This window comes from Fonsecaea monophora (genome assembly GCF_001642475.1).
Source record: "Fonsecaea monophora strain CBS 269.37 chromosome Unknown Scaff33, whole genome shotgun sequence".
Lineage (NCBI taxonomy): Eukaryota > Fungi > Ascomycota > Eurotiomycetes > Chaetothyriales > Herpotrichiellaceae > Fonsecaea > Fonsecaea monophora.
This window is the reverse complement of record NW_019173964.1, coordinates 174,610-192,125: the sequence shown is the minus strand read 5'-3', so window position 1 is coordinate 192,125 and position 17,516 is coordinate 174,610. Positions and strand designations below refer to the sequence as shown.

General features: G+C 54.1%; 7 protein-coding genes across 7 annotated transcripts; 2 read left to right on the top strand and 5 right to left on the bottom strand.

The window, feature by feature from the left end:
* Positions 1-1,715: 1,715 nt before the first annotated feature.
* On the bottom strand, positions 1,716-4,435 carry AYO21_05347 (hypothetical protein; the record flags this gene model as incomplete). The annotated part of the gene is made up of 3 exons (XM_022655317.1): positions 1,716-3,153; positions 3,252-4,214; positions 4,272-4,435. The coding sequence occupies 3 exons, from the start codon at positions 4,433-4,435 to the stop codon at positions 1,716-1,718; spliced, it is 2,565 nt and encodes an 854-aa protein (XP_022512399.1).
* Positions 4,436-5,436: 1,001 nt separating this feature from the next.
* AYO21_05346 (hypothetical protein) lies at positions 5,437-6,080 on the bottom strand (the record flags this gene model as incomplete). Its single annotated transcript, XM_022655316.1, has 3 exons — positions 5,437-5,513; positions 5,569-5,832; positions 5,930-6,080. 3 exons carry the CDS (start codon positions 6,078-6,080, stop codon positions 5,437-5,439), a joined length of 492 nt encoding a protein of 163 aa, XP_022512398.1.
* A 1,310-nt stretch (positions 6,081-7,390) lies between these two features.
* On the top strand, positions 7,391-8,374 carry AYO21_05345 (hypothetical protein; the record flags this gene model as incomplete). The annotated part of the gene is made up of 1 exon (XM_022655315.1): positions 7,391-8,374. One exon carries the CDS (start codon positions 7,391-7,393, stop codon positions 8,372-8,374), a length of 984 nt encoding a protein of 327 aa, XP_022512397.1.
* Positions 8,375-8,809: 435 nt separating this feature from the next.
* AYO21_05344 (hypothetical protein) lies at positions 8,810-9,154 on the top strand (the record flags this gene model as incomplete). The annotated part of the gene is made up of 1 exon (XM_022655314.1): positions 8,810-9,154. The coding sequence occupies one exon, from the start codon at positions 8,810-8,812 to the stop codon at positions 9,152-9,154; it is 345 nt and encodes a 114-aa protein (XP_022512396.1).
* A 1,013-nt stretch (positions 9,155-10,167) lies between these two features.
* AYO21_05343 (hypothetical protein) lies at positions 10,168-13,322 on the bottom strand (the record flags this gene model as incomplete). Its single annotated transcript, XM_022655313.1, has 3 exons — positions 10,168-10,361; positions 10,435-13,212; positions 13,268-13,322. The coding sequence occupies 3 exons, from the start codon at positions 13,320-13,322 to the stop codon at positions 10,168-10,170; spliced, it is 3,027 nt and encodes a 1,008-aa protein (XP_022512395.1).
* Positions 13,323-13,646: 324 nt separating this feature from the next.
* AYO21_05342 (hypothetical protein) lies at positions 13,647-14,387 on the bottom strand (the record flags this gene model as incomplete). The annotated part of the gene is made up of 1 exon (XM_022655312.1): positions 13,647-14,387. One exon carries the CDS (start codon positions 14,385-14,387, stop codon positions 13,647-13,649), a length of 741 nt encoding a protein of 246 aa, XP_022512394.1.
* Positions 14,388-15,242: 855 nt separating this feature from the next.
* On the bottom strand, positions 15,243-16,964 carry AYO21_05341 (hypothetical protein; the record flags this gene model as incomplete). Its single annotated transcript, XM_022655311.1, has 1 exon — positions 15,243-16,964. One exon carries the CDS (start codon positions 16,962-16,964, stop codon positions 15,243-15,245), a length of 1,722 nt encoding a protein of 573 aa, XP_022512393.1.
* Positions 16,965-17,516: the final 552 nt, after the last annotated feature.

Genomic DNA, 17,516 nt, shown 5'->3' with positions numbered 1-17,516 from the left:
ATGGAAGGGCTCCAGAAGGAAAAGAAGAAGTAGGACCAGAATTGGCTCGTTCAGGTGCATGCAGTAGTGAGTTCGATTAGGATGGACACGAGCTAAGGAAAAAAGCTACTGTAGGTAGGAGGAATGGAGGGTCGAAGTTGAGCGATTTGACTGGCCAACGAGGTGAATTTGTCACCGTTTGTCCGACCTGTCGCGCAGGCAACGTAGAACAGGGAGAGGATAAAGGGCGAGTAAAGGCAGTCCTATGTAACAGTCAGCTCTGGATGTTGTTCGAAACGGCCAGTGAAAAGGTTTCGGTGAGGTCGATGGAAGATAGGAGGGGGTGGTGAAGGGGGGTAGCAAAGTAGGTAGTACGTGTGGGTGGTAATTTGATGAGTGATAAAGTGGGAATAGGCGGTACTGGTGGTACATACATGCTACTGTACATTATTGTCCGTAAGTGCGTAATGTCGGAAAAGAGAAGGCATTGACTAGTAGGAGGTGGTATTCGTCTGAGGAATCCTTGATGGATGGATGGATGATGCTGATGATGGATCTGTGGACCAGTCACTCCCTGCGCTCTCACTCACGCACTCAGTGCCTGTGGGTGCCTGCGCCCGCAGATTGTGGGGAGCTTCGTGGTTTGGCCTTGGCCCCTGACCGCCTCCACATCCTCTTCCCTCGAACATCCACATCGCTATCGCCCATCACCATCACCATTGCCAGAGGCTTCAACGCCATTCTCATTGCCATCTCCACCTCCACCATGTGCACCTGCTTCCCTCGTATCAGTCCCCTCTGTCAAGTACCATATGCTGTCCCGCTATCCACATGGCTTGCTGATTGATGAAACAACTACGACAGACACCTCATATTCTTCCAGCAGACCTGACCACACCACCCTCATTCAAGGTGTCATCTCTCGCCCTCCCAAATCTCGTCTAGCATGAAGGATAACGGCCCCTAACCACACAAACCAGCCTCGCCGAGCCCGTGAATCACCTATTTAGCCGCCATTGGGACTATAACAAGAGCTTCCATGCGTCCGTTTAGCTTTAACCGGCGGGGCCTTTTTTTGGTGCTACGATACCCAATCTGCCGAATATCTTCCAACGGCTCCATTGCGCAGAAATGCCACCACTACCTCTTCTAGAATCATATCAATTGGCATCCAATGGGCTTTTCTTTTTGCCTTGTGCGACAAGCAATCGGCAGGCTACGGGAGTCCCTGAAAGATGGTTGGATGCACAAACCCGGCTGAGCCATCCTCTAGGGATCAGTCTATTTGAAGAGAGAGGAAAGTGAGCCTGACGAATCGCCCAGGTACCCCGTATACGCGGGAGATTTCTCTATCCCGACCCGACTCAAGAAGCCATGTAACATCGTCAACATTACATAAGACTGGCCTCTTCCATGCCGACATTCTACCGGTCAAAGAGAGAACTTTTGGGTTGCTGTTGTGTCTTGTCTGCTTGTCCCTCTACCCAGCCTTCCTCGTCTTCCTGGAAAAGAAGAGCGAAGGTCATACCATCAGGCTGACTGTTCGTCTCAGCAAGGTGAACTTCACCACATCTCGAAATCAACTTCTCCTCGGGCCGAATGAGATCAGTTAGCCCTCTGGCTGCTTTCCATTTGTCAAGTGAATATGCAACATCCCTCTTGGGCATCTCTTGCGTGCCCTGGTCTGGTCTCATGCGTCGTAACCTCGGCTTCCAGGGGCCATGACTGCACCTGTCTTACTGCTCCCCAGCCCCCAAATATGTCCAGTTGAGTGGTGGTTCTCCAGCCTTGAGCCCTCGCACTCGGATAATCTGCTGGTCATTAGGCACCAAGTCAATAGCGCTGTCGCTTAGATGACACCCTTCGCGTTCCTCAAACACAAGACACTTGACCGGCCTGTCTGCAGAAACATGCATCTCGTCACCCACCACCTCGACCTTGACGTTTCGCTCGGGAAACTGGAGATATTTTAGAGGCTGCGGCCAATCAGTGTCACGAGCAACCAATGTGCCGTCGACCCATATCCGGGCGGCCAGGACATGGGGCTCCTCCTGGAAATTGTCGACCTGCCCCTTGAGAACGTCGGTAGTTGTGTTGGCTTTGACCTTGATTCCTTTCTTCACAATCTTGTCCTTGATCTCCAGGCCTGTGCGGACGGACACGAACCTGACCTCCACATCCGCAGTGATGTCGGTCAGCTTCGCACTGACGACCCACAACTCCCAATCCTGCGTCCGGGGTTCGCGGGCGTGTGTCACACTCCAGTCGTGGTGAGATCGACGAATTCCGACCGCCACCGGGGCTAGAACGCGCGCCATGGCATAATACGCCGGTTTTCTCCTTAGGTAGTAGTCGACAATCGACCAACTAGTCACCGGCCAGCAATCGTTGAGTTGCCACACCAGGGCTCCTCCACAGTGTCGGCCGTCTCCCCATTGTTTCCGCCAGCCGCGGTAGCCAAACATCAGAGCTTCGCATTGGATCAGCTGGGTGAGGTGGATGTACGCCTCGAGGTCGGTCGCGGTCCTCACATTCTCCACTAGGTACGTGGCAATTCGCCTTTCGTGGCCATCGGCTTTGTTGTGGAAATCTAGTACATGACTTTGCGGATAGAGATCCTCGTCCTTCTCAACAAACGACTTGATGGTCGCAATGTGCGGGAATGCCTCCATGCCGAACTCGGAATTGAAACGTCCTCCCAACGAGTCGAAGATTTGGTACTTCTCCTGCGTCCCATGCCAGACATTCCACTGATGCATATCCCCGACCGTTGGGTCCGAGCTGATCTTGCCGTCCCCCCATGGTGATCCCGGATGATATGGAATCCAGGGCGCCTCCGCCGCAGAAACTCTCGGCAGTAGTGACTCGTAGATATAGCGTGCTGGGAAATCCGATTTGAGCCAGTGTTCCTCGTTCTTGTCGTCATAGTCGTAGGTCAAATGGGCAGACTCTTGCACTTGGTAGTCTTCGTTGTTCCCGGCGAAAATCACCACGCATGGGTGATGGCGGATTCGTCGAACATTGGCCACGGCCTCGGCCTCGATCGACTTGAGTATTTCCGGGAAGCAGGGATAGTTGCCGCAGCCAAACATGAAATCCTGCCACACCATGATCCCCAACTCGTCGCAGGCGTCGTAGAAGGCGTCGTCTTCGTAAATCCCGCCTCCCCAGACCCTAGGCCACACCCGTTAGCTTCAAATTCCACCAAAGCACGACAAAATTAAGTAGCGGTCGGATGGTTTCGGGGTGGATGAAGTTTTGTTCTGTATTACCTGATCATTTTCTGGTTCGCGGGCACCATCAGCTCGATCCATGCTCGATATTTCTCGGGCGTGACGTTTGTCAAGAAGCTATCGGTGGGAATCCAACATGAGCCACCGCAGAAGATGTCGACATCGTTGACCCGGAAATAAAACGACTTTCCATGAGAGTCTGGCTCCTGGACGAGTTCAACCTTGCGTAGACCAATACGTCGAGACTCACGGTGTAACACCATCTCGTCCGTCGTCGAAATCGTGACACTCACAGTGTACAGGTGCTGTTGCCCATACCCGTTGGGCATCCATAACTGCGGATCGGACACTTTAAGGTGGGCAGTGGCCCTCTTCCCCGACACGAGGTTTGCCTGGCTTGACAGAATCTTGGTATCTCCCAGACTGACGGCGAAGTCAACTTTGACATGGCCATGCTGGTCCTCGAGTCCTTCAATCTCGGCCGAGGCCTGGATTGTGGCGAGCTTATGGTCGTCTGAGATGGTGATGTCGGTCCGCAGATCGGCTATCCTGATGGAATACATCTCCAGACGAACAGGTCTCCAAATGCCAGCACACATCAGGAGAGGCCCCCAGTCCCACCCCCAGTGGTACTGTGCTTTCCTCACGGCCAGACGTGCAGAGTCACCATTAAAACAAATGAATTTATGCTCCGGATGCTGATCTTTGATTTCCCTGGCCTTCAGGAAGGCGGGTTCGAATTCGATCTCCAAGCTGTGATCCGATGTGGATTGAATGAGGTCTGTGACGTCGACTCGGTGTGGCAGGAACATGTTGTCGCTTTTCAGGATGGTTTTGCCGTCTAGCTTGACATGCGCAAACGTGTCGAGACCATCAAAGGCCAGTACGGCTTGGGAGCCTCGCGGCACCGAAGGGCTGACGAGCCTGGTCCGGTAGGTCCATGATTTCAACCCTACCCACTCTGCCTTGATCTCGTTGAATCCGACAAAGGGATCATCCAGTCTGGTGGGTGTCTACATCAGCTTTGGCCGGTTGTCGGGGGGATGCCACATTACACACTTCTTGTTGTCGATCAAATCCTGGTGCACGGTGGAAGGGACCTTCTTGACTGGATACCAGGCATTCTCACCAACATCATCACTCTGTTTAAACGACCACCCCAGGGATAAGTCCATGACCTCCATCGGCACCAACATGTCGTCGACCCCGGACATGTCCCCCATGGGCTTCTAAGAACCGTATCGTTACCTTGAAAGAAGAGAAGAAGAAAAAAGAGAAACTACACAAGAAGAAGCAATAAGGCAGGAAGTTATCTGCAACCAGAAAGACTTCTAGAATTCTTTAAAAGAGAGAAGCTCTGGCACAGGAATTGGAGAACTGAAAAGGTTTCAACCGCCACGCAACACGGCGTACGACCTCGTAGGGATCAAAGAAAAGAATCCACTTCACCCACTGGATCTGACAACGGAGGCAATGCCGCGACGCGAGAATCTCTGTCACAGAGCAATGCTAAAGCGCAGATGAGCAACGCATGACCCAGTCTACCATCAATTACCCGCATTGAGCGAGGCGGAAGGCATCGAAAGTGGCATGGAGACGTGGTGGGAGGGATTATGACGGTATAGCGAGGTTAACCGAGAGTCCAATCGGAGAATTTATACCGGAGGGGCTAGTACATAGTTGCACATCGGAGGGAGAGACCTCCGCGTCGAAGAGGGAAAAGCGTCAGTCTAGTGTATCGAGCACTGCGGCAGCAAGTCACTCCTTCCCGCATTGCTTTGCAGCACTGGAACATCCTTGCTTGTGGCAGCGGAGATCTCAGCCCTTTTCGCTTCTTTCACTCTATGGAATCAGCAGTACGATGAATGCTTACTTGCTTGTCTGTTCGACTTGCAGTTTTGAACGCAGCATCACAACGGCTGACCCCTGACATGCGTGCGCGAAAGGGCGCATGTGCTGGATGTGCGAAGTCATCCCAACCAATAATGCCGCCTGCCATCCCAGAGAAACCCCCATTTCCTCCTTCTGCGCAGGAACTATCTCACCGACCTCCGATCTGATACGTATACGGGCTCGAAACATGATCTCTATAACACCAGAAGAAGGTGCGCTGCGCCCTCCGCAGACAAGAGCTGGATGAGACACATGAGAGTGCATGTACTGTGGTGATAGAAATGACGTCTTAATAGTGATAGTGCATTGGACACTGGGTAACCCATAACAACTACCAACCCCATGTGCCAGGGCCTCCTTTCATGGGGCCCTCGAGTTCACTGGTCACCCATCCACCATAATAGTCGCCTATAAAAGAGGGGGATTAGGTTCGGCCGCCACGTAGTGTCAGTCAGTTGCTCACCTTCTTGGGGAGCGACCTTCTCATCGTCGACGAAGCATTCCCACGGCACGCCGCTGGCATAAAAGGACAAATATCCCTTGATGCTTGTGAAAGCCGGGGTTGGCGACTCATAACTCCAGATCTTGTTCGTAACCGTCTGGCCTGTCGACTTGTCCGTCAAGTCCCAATATGTGGCTCGGCCTTTCCATTCGCAGAGCGATGCCTTCTCGGGGACCTGGGTGAGCTTGAAGGAGTCCGAGACGGAGTTTCGGGGAAGATAATAGGCTGCACCAGTAGATCATTCTTTGTCAATTGTGATTTGGCTGGACAGGGATGTATTCCCCGTAGATGCCTAATACTTCCAGAGCAAGACTGGACTCACTTGGAGGATGTGTAGTTTCCAAGACCCAGTACGCCGATTTGGTGTCGGCCAGGGTCTGTCCGTTCCATCTCAGCACCAAGTGCCTTGGTGTTTTCTCCAGCAAGGGAGGGCGTGGGAAATTCTGGACGTTCAACTTGATTTTCGCAGCCATTGAAAGAGACGTCCTCGGTAGACAACAAGATGGTGACTTAAATTCTGGGGGCTGAGCTTGACCATGTTCTCTGGAGGTTCGATGACGATATAAAAGTATGACTGCCTCGTTTCGGGCCTAGATGTATTATGTGCTGTAAGGCGACCCGATCGGGTTTGCTGGGACGATCAGCGATCATACAGATCAGATCTCGTGGCGCAGGGCAGCATCAAGCCCCTTGTACAGTACATGCTTCACACAGCTTTCGCGTCAAGCATCAACAAAGATGAATAGGCGATGAGGTCTCTCAAGCTGTTTGATGGTCGACATGCTTCTCCTCAGGTTTGGCATCATGAGGCGCATCGGGTATACAAGTGCATGTGGTGATGTTTGCAGGGGAATCAAGACCAGTGTTGTCCCACCTATTGACCCTCCCCTGCAGGTCACCGTAAAGGCCACCAGGCCATCTCATCTTTTTTTTCCAACCTCGGATTGTCTTCTCCCTTCACTTCAACTCTCTTACCACCGAATCACGGGTAGCTATCCATGCCCAAAGACCTTTTACCACTTCCGTCGCACCTCAAGCCATTCCAGGCACCCCCTTTTACCGAAGTCGCCGAGCAAGTGTTTATTTGTGTTCAGTCCACACGATGCCCCGCGCGAATACGAAGGGTGAGAGTGACCAATTTGCCCCTACGTGCCCTCCCACCAACAACTCCCCGCGCCCAATAACTAAGCGAGAAGCCCTACCCAGCGCCTAGGAGCAAAGCAAAAAGTCTATGACGCGGCTCGGATACACGCAAACAATCATGGCAAGAACCCGTCTGCATCGCCGTCTCTGGTGGACAATCGGTGTCTTCGGGGGATTGCTTGAGACTTGAGATCCTTCTCCTTTCCTGACGGGGACCTCGATCGTCCTAGCTGTCTATCCTTCTGAATCATGATGTGAGCTATGGGGACCAATATCCCTTGCCCCAAAAAATTCATCAACAAAGGTGGGTTTCGACGGCGTCCTCGGGGACTGGAAGGCTATTTTCCACCACTGACCAAAATGCTCCAAAATTGGGGGGAATTGGAAAGCTAAACTGACCTCGTGGCGAGCTGCTGGGTCCTGCTTTAGCGTGAGCCTAGCAGCATCAATGTCGGGCTCTATTGCTACTCTCGGGCTCCAAGCCTCGCCCTGGCAAGCCACGCAGAGAGAAAAAAAAGCATTTCCAGATATCTCGAATAACATGTCTCTAAATTCCAACGACTACTCGTATTCCCTGGCTTCCCAGCAAGAGTTCAATCGTCCCAATTCCTAGCACACAGACAGCCAGAGACGATCAGCCATGTCTTCCCTTTTGATGAGCGCTGCAAGTGGCGGCATCTTCGGTGCCGCTTTGGCTGCCTCGGGAGTATATTCGCCCTCTGTCATCATCACACAACTCCAGCTGGGCAATTTCCATATGATGAAGAGCTTCATCGCTGCCAGCGCTTGCAGTGCGTTGATTGTTTACTGGGCGAATCGAGCAAAGTACGCCAAACTCTCGCCTCGGTCGGACTCGACGTACGGCTGGTTCATGAAATACGATGCAAACCTCATTGGCGGACTTTTGCACGGTATCGGTATGGCCTTGACCGGCGCCTGTCCGGGCACTGTCCTTGTGCAGCTGGCGATGGGTGTGAAATCTGCACCGGCCGTTGCCGCTGGCTGTATCTTGGGAGCGGTGGCCTTTGTCAAGTCGGCGCAGCATATCAAACGAACGACACCTGCGAGCGCGTCGGCCGGTCCTGCTCCGCACTCTGTGCAGGAGAAGCTCGGCCTGTCCACCAACTCGATGATCCTCCTGTATGAGACACTGTGTCTCGTCATGATCGGTGCTGCAACGTACCTGGGACCTACTAGGGATTACTGGCTCAACCCTATCATCGGTGGCCTTCTCATCGGCGTGGCGCAAGCGACCTCGGTCCTGTTTACTCGGAAGACCCTGGGTGTATCGGGTGCCTATGAAGATATTGGAAAGTATATCTGGAGTGTCGTGGACGGGACCGCAGGGCCTGGCTTGTCAAACATCGTCTTCGCCAGCGGTGTCATCGGCGGCGCAAAAATCATTTCGCGATTCATACCGGCTGTGTCTGAGGCGGGAGGGCCAGTCATCAACCCCCTTGCCGCCTTTATTGGGGGGTTTACCATGATATTCGGCGCGAGAATGGCCGGGGGATGTGCCAGTGGACATGGCATCTCGGGGATGGCCACCATGGGCTTGAGCAGCTACATCACAGTGGCTGGTATGTTTGGAGGCGGCATTGTCTGGACTCTGCTCTTTCGATAGGTCCTGGCCTTGAACATTCCAGGGCAGTGACAAACGACCACACAGGAAACATCCATGTGGGGAACTCCACTGCCTTGTGACCCATGTTGTGTGTGTGAAACAACACTTTCTGCCTGCGTGCTGGTGACAACCATTCACTGCTCTGCACCCGGCATGGGAACACCTCTTGTTGAAGAAAGAGTTTGAGGCTTTTCTTCTATTTTCCATCTGTCTGTGTCATTGTTATCGCCCTCGACACGACCTTGAGCTTGACCGTGCTGCCTACCTGTCTGTCGACGCCACCACAGAAAAGCAAGGATCCAAGAGAAGCTACCAGACACTGACAGAGCTCTTCACCACGGACAGAACGAAAACAAAGAGAAGAACAAGGAGAAGAGCCAGCACACACACATACCCGACATCGACCGAGACAGAGACAGAGAGAGGAAGAGTAAAATGCCCTTTTTGAAACTCATCCCCGTTGAGCGATCAAGCACCGTGAATGATGGGTCATCATCGGCAAAAGGGGTCCTCGATGGCTACATTACCGCGCCAAACTCCAAGGACAACGGAAGATTCGATGACAAAAACGGGTGCAAGTTCTTGAAGCTGACACCGGATACCGCGACCAATATAAACATGAATAACAACGAGACCAGCAGCAACAAGAACAACAGCAACGACAATAATAACTGCCACACCGATGCGATTGATCAAGGTCATCAAGGTCAGAGTCAGAGTCAGAGTCAGGGTCAGAGCCCGAGTCAGGATAATGATCAGGGGTCAGGCCACGGGCGGTGATCAGGGTCATTTTCAAGACACCTAGATCGACGGGACGAGATGCTCAGCATGGATCGAACAGGGATGGACAGGTTCTCGTTGTATGAGCACTCGCACTTTGGACGCTGGACTCTGGATTTGGTGCATGGTGCTGTTTGTGGACTTGAACTTGTCTTGGGAGAACAACAGGGTCAGGCCAGGCCACGATCCAGTTCCAGTTCCAGTTCCGATTGCGGCTTATCAATCCATCTCGAGATTAGACACAAAAAAGGGGATGGAACACAGGGTTATTTGTTTGTTTGTTGGTAACTCCCGCCCATCCGTCACGCCCTTTTCTGTCCTATCCGGTCCGGTCCAACCCAGCAAATATCACGTCATGCATGCTACGGAACCCCAGAAAGAAAAAAGGACAAAGGTGGCAAGCAAGGGAACAGACATGGTCTTCTAGTCCTAGTCTAATAAACGCTATTAATCCCTCGATCGCTCTTTACCTAGTCACCTAGTCACCTAGATTAGATACCCGTATACTCAGTCGTACGAGGGAGGTATATCTATCCTAACCGACCCTACCCTACCCTACACTACCCACCCCACTCTACCATATAACGAACGACGAGACAGTGAAAACACATTGTCAGTCACTCAGTCAGTACCTAGTAGAATCGCCTCGTCTGATCTCATTTCGACCTGATCTGACCTAACCTGACCATTCATATCATTGATCGCTACCCAAATCTCGTGTTATGATCCGCGCAGCGAGTACATACCTAGGTAAATAGGTAGGTAGGTAGGGTAGGTTACAGACAACCAGCTCGCACGCTCAAGGACCGGTCGACCCGACCCAATCGAATCCAGATAGCGCCAAACCAGATCAAGCCCCAAAACTCACGCGGTGGTGGTAGTGTCGAATATCGTACAAACCTGATCCCATTCCGATTCCGATAATATCCAACCGAGCAGATGTTGATATCTGGGTCATGTCCGTCACCATAGCACTTTGCGTTATCTACACACCTTTGCCAGAGATTTTGAAATCAGCACCGTTGCAAGTAATTGCTGGGCACCAATCCGATCCCCCCTATGTTCATCCCCCTCGCACTCTCCTTCACCTCTGCCTCCCACCATCCGTCGTCCTGAAGCCGCAATACTGCGAGAATGTCGCCTTTGGAGAAGGACAGCTCTTCGGGAATCGCCGCCGTGTAGCTGTACATTGCCCTCGCTGTAAAGACTATCGTTAGCAAGTTGTTTTCCCAAGTGGAAGTCTCTACTCGAAAATCTCTGACGGGTCATTGTTGACTTACCATAATGCAATACTCGCTGCTGACGTTGCTCTGGAGGAGCACCTGCTCGGTACGGGATCGCCGCGAGACTCTTGCTCCTCTCTCGCCTCAGCTCAATATCCATACCCCCTCCATTTGCACCTCCACCCCTTTGCCGGCTATCGTACCCTTGCGATGGAGGTTGGAACTGTTGCTGCTGAGTTTGTTGCTGCGCATACCGATCGCCACCAAAACTAGAGTTGGGCCGCATCATGCCCTGGCGACTTCGTCCACTACCACCAGATCCGTCGTAGCGCCCCGGATCTTGATTGCTCAATTGCATCTCCATGCCAGTACTTTGTCTTGAGCCTTGACCTCGTGATCCTCCATAAGGATTCGGCGAGGCTGCCCGATATTGCTGAGCCCCTGGTCGTCCTCCTGGCATCATTGCCGGGTTCGGGCTTGCCGCTCTAGGGGCCATGGGAGGTGCTGGACTTCTCGACCTCGGCTGATATCTCTGAGCCTGTTGTGGTTGAGGGCTCACAGCACGGGGGATGACGCCGGGAGCCGGGCTTCTGGCACGGGGAGGATGTTGGCTTAGAGGTTGAGGTTGAGGACTTGCCGCTCTCATCATCCCTGGTCCAGGACTCCTCCGCCCATCTCTTGTACCCGGTCTTGATGGCTGGGCTTGAGGGGGCCCTCCCCTAGTGCCCCACGTCTCCGTGCGATTAAGCATCTCTCTCTTAGTATGTGCTGGCTGAGGAACTCCAAGAGCGCTCTGCGTTCTCCCCCCTGCCATAGATGCTGGACCGGCAGTGTCGTATGCAGGTGGAGGTGTTCCTCTCTGTGCAGCCAGACGGGCTTGACTCTCAGCACTCAGTACTCCTGGTCGAGTAGCCGGTTCTTGGTCAGGTGCAGGGGTCGTCACTCCGTGATAACGATCCACGGCTACCCGTGTACTTGATTGTTTGGCCATGGCTGTGGAGGCACCAGCGGTCAACTTGAGATCTGCCAGTGCTTGGGCTATAGGATCGTGCATCAGCTCGTTGCCCGCTACCGACGGTGGCGGCATGAATTGGCTGCGCCTATTTGCGGTGCTTGCTTTGGGCGTTGAATCTTGAGCACCGTCTGGGCTGGCCACGTCGAAAACATTGTTGCCCACACTCAACTGGAAGCTTGCTCGAGGGTCAGCAGCCTCCTCGCCTTCGGGTGCCATGTCGACTGCGTTTCTGTTGAAGTAGCTGGGTGCTTGACGGGCCGAAGATTTGTTAGGACTCGACTGCGCGCTGGTCACGGTGGGATTGAGATTGATGCGAGTGCTGGTAGCTGAGGCTCCGTTCCAAGTATTGCGGTTGGAGGAGCTGCTGATATGCTGAGGAGGTTCGTGCTCTTTCCTGGACTTTCTGCGGAAGGGACTGTTGGAGAAGAAACCAGACCTCTTCTTCTGGACGGATTTCTCAGGTGACGCCATTCCAGGCAATTCAACGCCGTTGATGGGGGGTCCTTTGGTAGGTGAAGCAGCGCCAGAGCTAAGCTCCGCACTCGTGAACGAGCTTGGTGCAGAATACTCACTGATGTCGTCCCTACTGTCGGGGCGAGTGTTCGAGGATACAGCAGAACTTGCAGCCGAGGGGACGTCGGCTCTGCAGAACATGGTCATGCCGTCAGTCGGATACTGATTGTGTGGCACCTGCGGCACATCGCCATGTTGACTGGGTGAGTAGTTCGGGGGCACATTTGGTCCTGGATGCTTGTAGTTCAACGGCGGGGGCCGTCCACTGTTTCCATTAGACGGTGTCGGCATATCGTCCTCCTCTAGTCTTGTTGGTTCTTCCGAATATCGGCGCTCAGGAGTTTGGCTGGATCTGGGCTTCGTAGAAGTTGAATGCGTTGGTGAAGACGATCTGAACGCGGGATTCGTGGTCCGTGAAAACTGGGCAACCGAGTAGTTCTCGTCTTCCGAAACCTCAGATGCCGTATCCACGTCTCCTCGACAGAAGTTGATGTATCGAGGGGGATCGGGAATCTCTTGACCCGTCCCGCACGTTTTGATGAAGCAGGAAATGTCCTTTTCAACCTCACAGTTCTCCAGTGCAAGTCTGATCTTCTCGCAGGACGCATCGTCCGAGACGCACACGGTCGAGGCAATGTTTGCAAAAGCCCAGAGAGACGACTTTGTAAAGTCGAGGCGTTCTTCTTCGAGATCTTGGAACTTGTCGCACGCGGCCTTCCACTCTTTGTTCCACCGGCCTGTCGTCTCCTCCAGAACCTTGATGGCGGCTTCGTATTCATTCGAGTTAGTGGCCATGTTGATCTGCGTCTTTTCAAGCTTGGCCTTGTTCTTGCGCTCTTCCTGTCCCATGACCATGTGGCCCTGAGCCAGATAACCCTTGACGCGCAGGCAGTCCTGCTCGTACCTGTCCCGACATTTGTTGACGTGGGCGGTCTGTGCTTGTTTCGTTTTCAGCAGTCTCTCGATCCCGTTCTGCACGATCTTGCGACGCTCCTTGATCCCGCCCGTAAACGCTGCCAGCGGCTCCTCGAGCTCGGATCTCATTTGCTGGGCGATCAGTGCATGCTGCTTGCCCATGGACTCGGTCTCTCCTCTGGCGACGTCCAAGCTCGCCCGCAAGGTCCCCTGTTCGACGCTGCCCAGTGGCTTCCGCGACAGACTCAGCAGCTTCTTTGCGTAATCTTCCTCCAACGCGGCTCGTGCATTGTAAAAGGCCTTCAGTTCGTCGCAGGTGGTTTTGGCATTTTGCATGCGGGTAAGGAGGGGGTCGACGCCGGCGTCATCTCGTCCCCAGAAGTTGTTTGAAACTGTCGGCTCAGCAATTAGTCCTGGGTTCAGATGCCCGTGATGGCAGTTACCTACAGCTCAACGGCACAGATGGAGGGGCACCCAATTCCGACGCAGTGCCTGGCGGCATCGTGCCAGCCCCTAGTAATGTATTGATGGTCTTTTGGTCGTAGTGTATAACAGAGATGCAGAAGTTTGATCAAGAATCGTCAAGATTGCGATTAGCTATGCGTGGTACAGAGTTTGTAAGGAGTGGTGAACAAGCAGGGTGGTTGCATACGAATATGCGAGAGAGCCCCCAATGATGGGACGGGCTGCAGTTGGCGGCGTGTTTGGGGGATCCCGAAATGGCCGGGCCACCCGTTTCCTAGCAACGGTTCGCCAAGAAACAGCCCAGCCTTGCCGAGCTGCGCCACAGCCTTGCGCACATCTACATAGTCTCTGACCCTCTGAGTCAGTCAACTTCAAACATAAACCCCCATCCCTTGACAAGCCGCGTGTCTACCCCAACCACCTTCAGCATCCCCCAAACCGTCGTACTGACAGAATCCAGCACAACCACCCTCAGCGACTTCTCCCAGTACTCGACACGCTGAGCCGCCCGGAGATTGGTGCAGAATGTTGTGAGGATCTGCGCGCCGTTGGCGGCCACGTTTATGACCATCTCGTCCAGAGTGCTCTCGTCGACGCGCACAATCTCATTGTTGTCCGTGATGCCCAGATGGCGCTCCCAGTTGGCGCTGATGTCTATCCCAATGGCCGCGTAATTGGCGCGTATCGCATCGTTCATGCCTTTAATGTACGGAGTCACCAGCCCTATCGAGGTTACACCGAGGCTGCGCATGAGCGCGTTGAGTGCGAGGACAGATGTTGTGGCCTTGATGCCCGTGTCGGCCTCGATGGCGGCGCACAGTCTCTCATCGTGGTCGAAGCCCAGCCAGCCCGCAGATGTGCCGCTCCAGCCAATCACATCGACGTTGGCGTCCGCTAGCAGCCTGGCAGCGGCCAATATGGGCTCAAACACAAATTGAGCGCTCGCCGTTGGAGTGAGATCGATCGTGGTGACACGAAACCGAGAAAAGTGCACCGAGATCGTTAGATTCTCCGAAGGTATCGACGAGACGATTGCATTTGTCAGCGGCTCCAAGGCAGTGTTTGACGAGGGCACAATGACTCCTAGTCGTATAGTCCGCATCGTTGACCTGCTCTCCACGTTAGCAGGACGCCGATGTTCTGGAACGAGAGAATGTCTTACACAGACGGACTGTCTCAATCGACATGGCCTGTGACTGATAAGGTAGTTTGAGTCGTTCAGAGTTCAGCGGCAGATTTGCCAAGAGGAGCTCGCAGCGGCCTCCGGATCGGGGCGAGTGTGATGCCGCCCTACGCCTGAGACGGGCTCCTCAGGTGCGGACGGCACAACATCAACCTCTGTCGGTAAGAGAAGAATCGATCATTTCAGGATGAGCTCCTCTACTACGACCATTCAAGGTCCTGCCTGGGTTGTCCCAACGAACTTTCTGAGCACCTAAAAAAGCAGCGTTGCTGAGTTGAGTCGCCCCGTCATGGCTGCAGGCTCAACTTGGACATGGCTGCACAGCTCAATTTAGACACATGGCTTACTGACAAGGTATAGACAGGGACACCAGTCACATCATACTGTTTGTAATCTGGAATCAACGTGCTACTATTACTGTTATGAGGCGATTGATCAGCGTCAGCGTCAGTCAGTGTGCAAAGCTGCCATCATCGGCTCGACGTGGAAGCGATATCTGGTCGAGAAGTTGTCAAGTGAGAATGAATGGTATGAAGGGGAGCGAGGAGGATGACAACGATGATGAGAGAAGACGGAAAACGAGGTTCCCAGATAAAAAGGAGATGCGCGGTCGCAGATATAGATGCAGAAATAGACCGAGTGTCCCAGAATAGTGTATGGTATGATTATGGCAAACACCACGGCGAGGCTGTGACACGCAACAAATCGCTCTGGCTCGTACATTCGCTCTCTTCCCAGGTCTACAGATCTACAGGGCTTGTGCTGGCTGATTTCTTAAGAATCATTCAAAAACTCCGCCACAAAGTCGGCAACCTCCTTGGGCTTCTCTACCATGGGTAGATGGCCCGCGCCCTGGACGAGTTTGAACGCGGCCGTCTTCCCTGCCGCCGAGCCTAACTGCTGGGCCAGCTTTTCCATGCCCTGAGGGAGCACGCCATCGCCGGCACCGACCAGGAACGCGCCTCGGCCCTGATACCCGGGCAGGAGAGGTGTGTAGTCGTAGTTGAACAGGGTTTCGACGCCGCGCTCGAACTCGGGCAGAGAGTTGGTGTAGATCATGCGCTTGACGCGGGCGATCTCCGGCACCAGCGCTGGGTCGGCGTACGACTCGGGCACGAACCACCGGCGCACCGTCATCTCGGCAAGCTCCTCGCCCACGACCGGCTGTGGCGGACCACCGGCAGCATCGTCCGCAGACTCGTCGCCGAACAGAGATGTCAGGCGTAGCTTGGTGCCTTCCTTCGCGGCCACGGCGATTCGCTGGCCCCAAGTCTCTTTGTTGCCAGCCGGTGACTTCGCAGACGTGTCGCACGCGACAAAGGCCTTGATCCGTGCCGGGTACTGAAGCGCCGTTGCCAGAGCAGTGACGCCGCCCATGGACACGCCCACGAGCCCCGCCGCTTGAGGGATACGCAAGGCGTCTAGTAGCTGGATGACGTCGGACGCTTGCAGGTCAACGGTTACAGGGCTGATTGTGCCACTGGGGACGACCCTGCCACGGGCCAGAAAGCGGAGGACGCGGTATCTCTGGTTCTCCTGATGAGCAAAGAAGTGCACGAGGAATGCGTCCCAGATTCCCCAGGTCGTGAGGACCGAATTGACCAGCACCAGCACCGGGGCGTTGGGGTCGGAGTTGCCTTCAAGGCGGAAGGGCAGGACTGCACCGTCGCGGGTCGTGACAGTCGACTCTATGGCCGAGCCGTAGGGGGAGACCTTTGGTAGCGTCTTGGTGACTCCATCTGGAGACGTCCACGGTGCCACGATTGCCAGGTGACGTGCTGCGGTTCCAAATGTGTAGAAGAGTTCATACGTGCGTGCCTTGCTCTGCGAAACCTCCGCGGGTAGTGCTTCAAGCGTCGAGGGTAGTGTTTTGGGGTCGGTGGACGGCGTGTATTCGTTGATCAGGACAAAATCGACCTTGCCGTCCTGGCGTGATTCGAGATACGACGTCTTGTACCACGACGTCCTCCTCCAGCCGGGGACGCCTTGCACCTTTGGGAGCACCGTGGTCTGAATCCAGGTCTCAACGCTCGAGACTTGATCCGTGTCGAGGAGTAATCTGAGGGTAGTCAGGACATTTCCTTTCTCGTTCTCCCGGAAATGTTCAGGTGATTCGAGTTTGACAAATGTCTTGTCGTTGATACGTTCGCCGACAAAATCCAGCGTCAACCGATCTACCCAGATCTGGGCCATGACATCGATCTCTCGTTGGGTTTTCCCCGGCGGCGCCCGCAGATACTGGTACGGCTGTTCGGTGAACTGGTGCATGTCGGTAGCATCGTAGATAGCCAGGAACTCGGGCTGCTCACGAGTGCCGGCATTGGGTCCTGGCAGGTCTGTCGCTCGATATCGAAACCCATTGGGCATAAAGGAGAGGCGAGTTCGGTTGGGGCCATGTTCGTTGTTGTACCAGTCATGGAAGAGATCGAGCGATAGTGTCTCCTTGGGCTGCATGGTCACGAACAGCAGCCCCCGGACAGGGTTTGAGGAAGGCATGACGGCAACTCACAAAGGTCCCGTCTGGTCACGAATCAAGACAATGTGGGAGAGTCACCGGAAGAGTGAGATAGACAAGTCGCTTCCACGTTGCACTTTGACGAGATGGTGATAGTCAAGTGGGGGGTTTGTTGGGTCGTTCTTGCCCCGGTGGCAGGTTCTTCAGCCTTTGCACCTTCCGTGAAATCCAGTTGCACGACAAGCCACAATTGAATGTTTCAACTTGCCCAGGAGAATCTGTGGGTGCCTGTCGCCCTGTGCACATTCACAAGGAGGAACAAGTCAGCTTCACCCATACCTATGGTGGAATCCTAGAGGTCCGTCATGGGAGGCCAATGGAGGGCGGAGATGAGTTTCGGGAAGTGGGCGCCTCAGGGACGAAGCATTTGCCGAAGTTCGATGCCTACAACAACGAATTATGCCTGTGCCATGGGGTGCCTACGATCCCCCGTAACCAGTGGCACCAGTGGCTGACCAACTGCATCGGATCTGTTCTGTGGGGTTGAAAGACACAGTCTTCGGAAATCTCGTACGAAGAAATGCGAAATATTA